We start from the raw sequence: 2,392 nt of genomic DNA on the forward strand, positions 1-2,392 counted from the left end.
GCGCGCCCGGCTGCGCGGGGCTCTGCGCCTCGTTCGGCGGCTCCGCGGCCTGGGTCAGGCCCTGCGCGAGGCCGAGGCGGACGGCGCGGCCTGGGCGCTACTGCACGCCCGGGCCACGCCGCTGCGCGCTGAACTGGCCGAGCGGCTGCAGCCTCTGTCCCAGGCCGCCTATGTCGGCGAGGTTCGCCGGAGGCTGGAGAGGGTGCGGCGTCGCCGGCTACGGCTGCGCGAGAGGGCGCGGGAACGCGCAGCCGAGCGAGAGGCGGAGGCCGCGCGGGCCGCAGAGCGCGAGCAGGAGATCGACCGCTGGCGGGTGAAGTGCGTGCAGGAGGTGGAGGAGAAGAAGCGGGTGAGAGCGGTGGCGGCGCCGCGCGTGGGGGATAGTGGTGGTTTGGAACCCATGGTTAGCCTTTTTGCGCTTTCGTAAAATCGGAAATAGTTGGCTTTCCATATCGAACACTTGTATATAATGATGTATATAGCGCACAAGACATAAGCTCCACATGCACTATCCCGGCCCTGCAAACACAAGTTACAAGATTGTACAGTTGTGCCGCTGGGAGGACAGGTCACCTGTATGCTGCTGCGAAGTTGTATGCACTCATTAGTACTTGCCATTGTGTCTTGCACTGCGGTAGATGATAATTTTCCCTGGTCCTGGAAATTGACCCAGGGCCCTTTACTGTGCTACGTCGCCAGTAATTTTTATTTTGAGGCAGCGTCTTGCCCAGTTGTCCCGGCTGATCTCGCACTTTCATCCTGCCTTCGCTTCCAGAAGAGCTGAGATTACAGGTGTGCGCAGGGGCGCGCCAGCCCTAGATGATTTTAAGAACACAAAATAAAGAGAACTTGGTTGCCTACCTCCAGGAACGTACACCCTGGCTAGCTCATGGCTATACTAATCGTGATTTCCCCAGCGTGTGTCTACAGGTTTGACCCCATATATTTCCAGATTCTCCAGTGGTCTTTTTGAACACTGTATTACGCTCCCTAAGCTATGCCCTAAGGTCACTGCATACACAAATTCATTTTATAAGAACCCTGAGAAATAAGCAGGATTACTTAGCTTTACAGATAGAATCCTATAGATGAATTTATCAACAATCACATAACCAGTTTGTGGCAGTTTGACTTCATGTTTAAGCCCAAGTTGCCTGATTCCAGACGCTGTCTATCTCCAGATAGGGTCAAGGTGGCAGCTGAAATGGGTGAAATATTTGTGCAAAGCATTCACATGACTTGAGTGGTGCTGGGCTTCCTTTCTCCACCGTTTGCTATCTCCTCACCTCTGCTGCCACCCTTAGTGGCAGGCTTTCTCAGTGCGTCCTCAGGAATATCATTGCCTGAAAGGACAATGCCTAGCTTAGAACTCTGACCTGAGGGAATCTGAGTCAGTACAGCAGACATTTAATGACCTATTAGGTGCCAGGCCCAATGCCTGATAGAACAGAGCGTCCAGCCCCTGGGGCCTCTGGAGGCTTGTCCCCTCCCGGAAGGTTTCCCAGATGATACACATGTGAGTGCAGCTTTAAAAGAAGTGTTGAGGGAAAGTGACAGCAACAGGCACAGCCCTAACCCAGGCTGAACAGGGGCTGTTGGTGCTAATGGTAGATGTATAGGCAGACAGACCCTGGAACAGAGGGTGAGATAGCGGAGATAGAATCCCGTGAGGAATGGGAGTTATTACCATACGGTGAGCCAGCTCAAGAGTAGGATCATGGCTCTCAAATGTTTGGGAGCCAGCCACGTGCAAGAGGTTCTGGGGGACTTGAGAGCTGAGCAACTCGGATTGTGTAGCCTTTCACGCGGAGACTGCTGCAGAGTCCCATTCTTCAGCTTCCCCCAGCCCTACCTTAACAAGGTAGGATGGATGTGGATGCTCCCTGGACCACACTGTGAGAGCCCCTGAGAGAAGCAGAAGCCCACGGCCTGCATAGACGCTGCAGAGAGGACAGTGTTTCCTTTTGGAAGGGTGTAGTCAGTGCACGGGCTAAGTCCTTGGTGCTCTTGTAGAGGAGTGTGCGCTGGGCCTAGGAAATGGATATGGATTCACTAGAGCCTCAGCCTTGGGCCTGTGAGCTCCTCTGCAATCTCACTGCTGTGAGCTCCGCTGTAGGGTTGTTACTAATGCAAGGGCTTGTGGGCTCTGTTTCTCCTCCAGGAACAAGAACTCAAAGCTGCTGCCGATGGTGTCTTAGCTGAAGTAAGGAAAAAACAAGCAGACACTAAAAGAATGGTGGATATTCTTCGAGCCTTGGAGAAGCTGAGGAAACTGAGAAAAGAGGCTGCAGCAAGAAAAGGTAGCTATGGTTTTGTGTTTCTGCTTACATTTTTTTCCCTTTTTCTTCCTCTTCGTTACCCAGGGTTCCTGACCCCAAATATATATATATTT

General features: G+C 53.1%; 1 protein-coding gene across 1 annotated transcript in view; it reads left to right on the plus strand.

The window, feature by feature from the left end:
- The window catches only part of Pdcd7 (programmed cell death 7), a 14,539-nt gene that overhangs the window by 626 nt on the left and 11,521 nt on the right, over positions 1 to 2,392 (plus strand). The window contains exons 2-3 of the mRNA XM_004628933.2: positions 4 to 349; positions 2,162 to 2,300. Coding sequence (XP_004628990.1) covers positions 4 to 349; positions 2,162 to 2,300 — 485 coding nt within the window. The remainder of the gene's footprint in view (positions 1 to 3; positions 350 to 2,161; positions 2,301 to 2,392) is intronic.

The sequence above is a fragment of the Octodon degus genome, unplaced genomic scaffold, assembly GCF_000260255.1.
Source record: "Octodon degus isolate 3935 unplaced genomic scaffold, OctDeg1.0 scaffold00026, whole genome shotgun sequence".
Lineage (NCBI taxonomy): Eukaryota > Metazoa > Chordata > Mammalia > Rodentia > Octodontidae > Octodon > Octodon degus.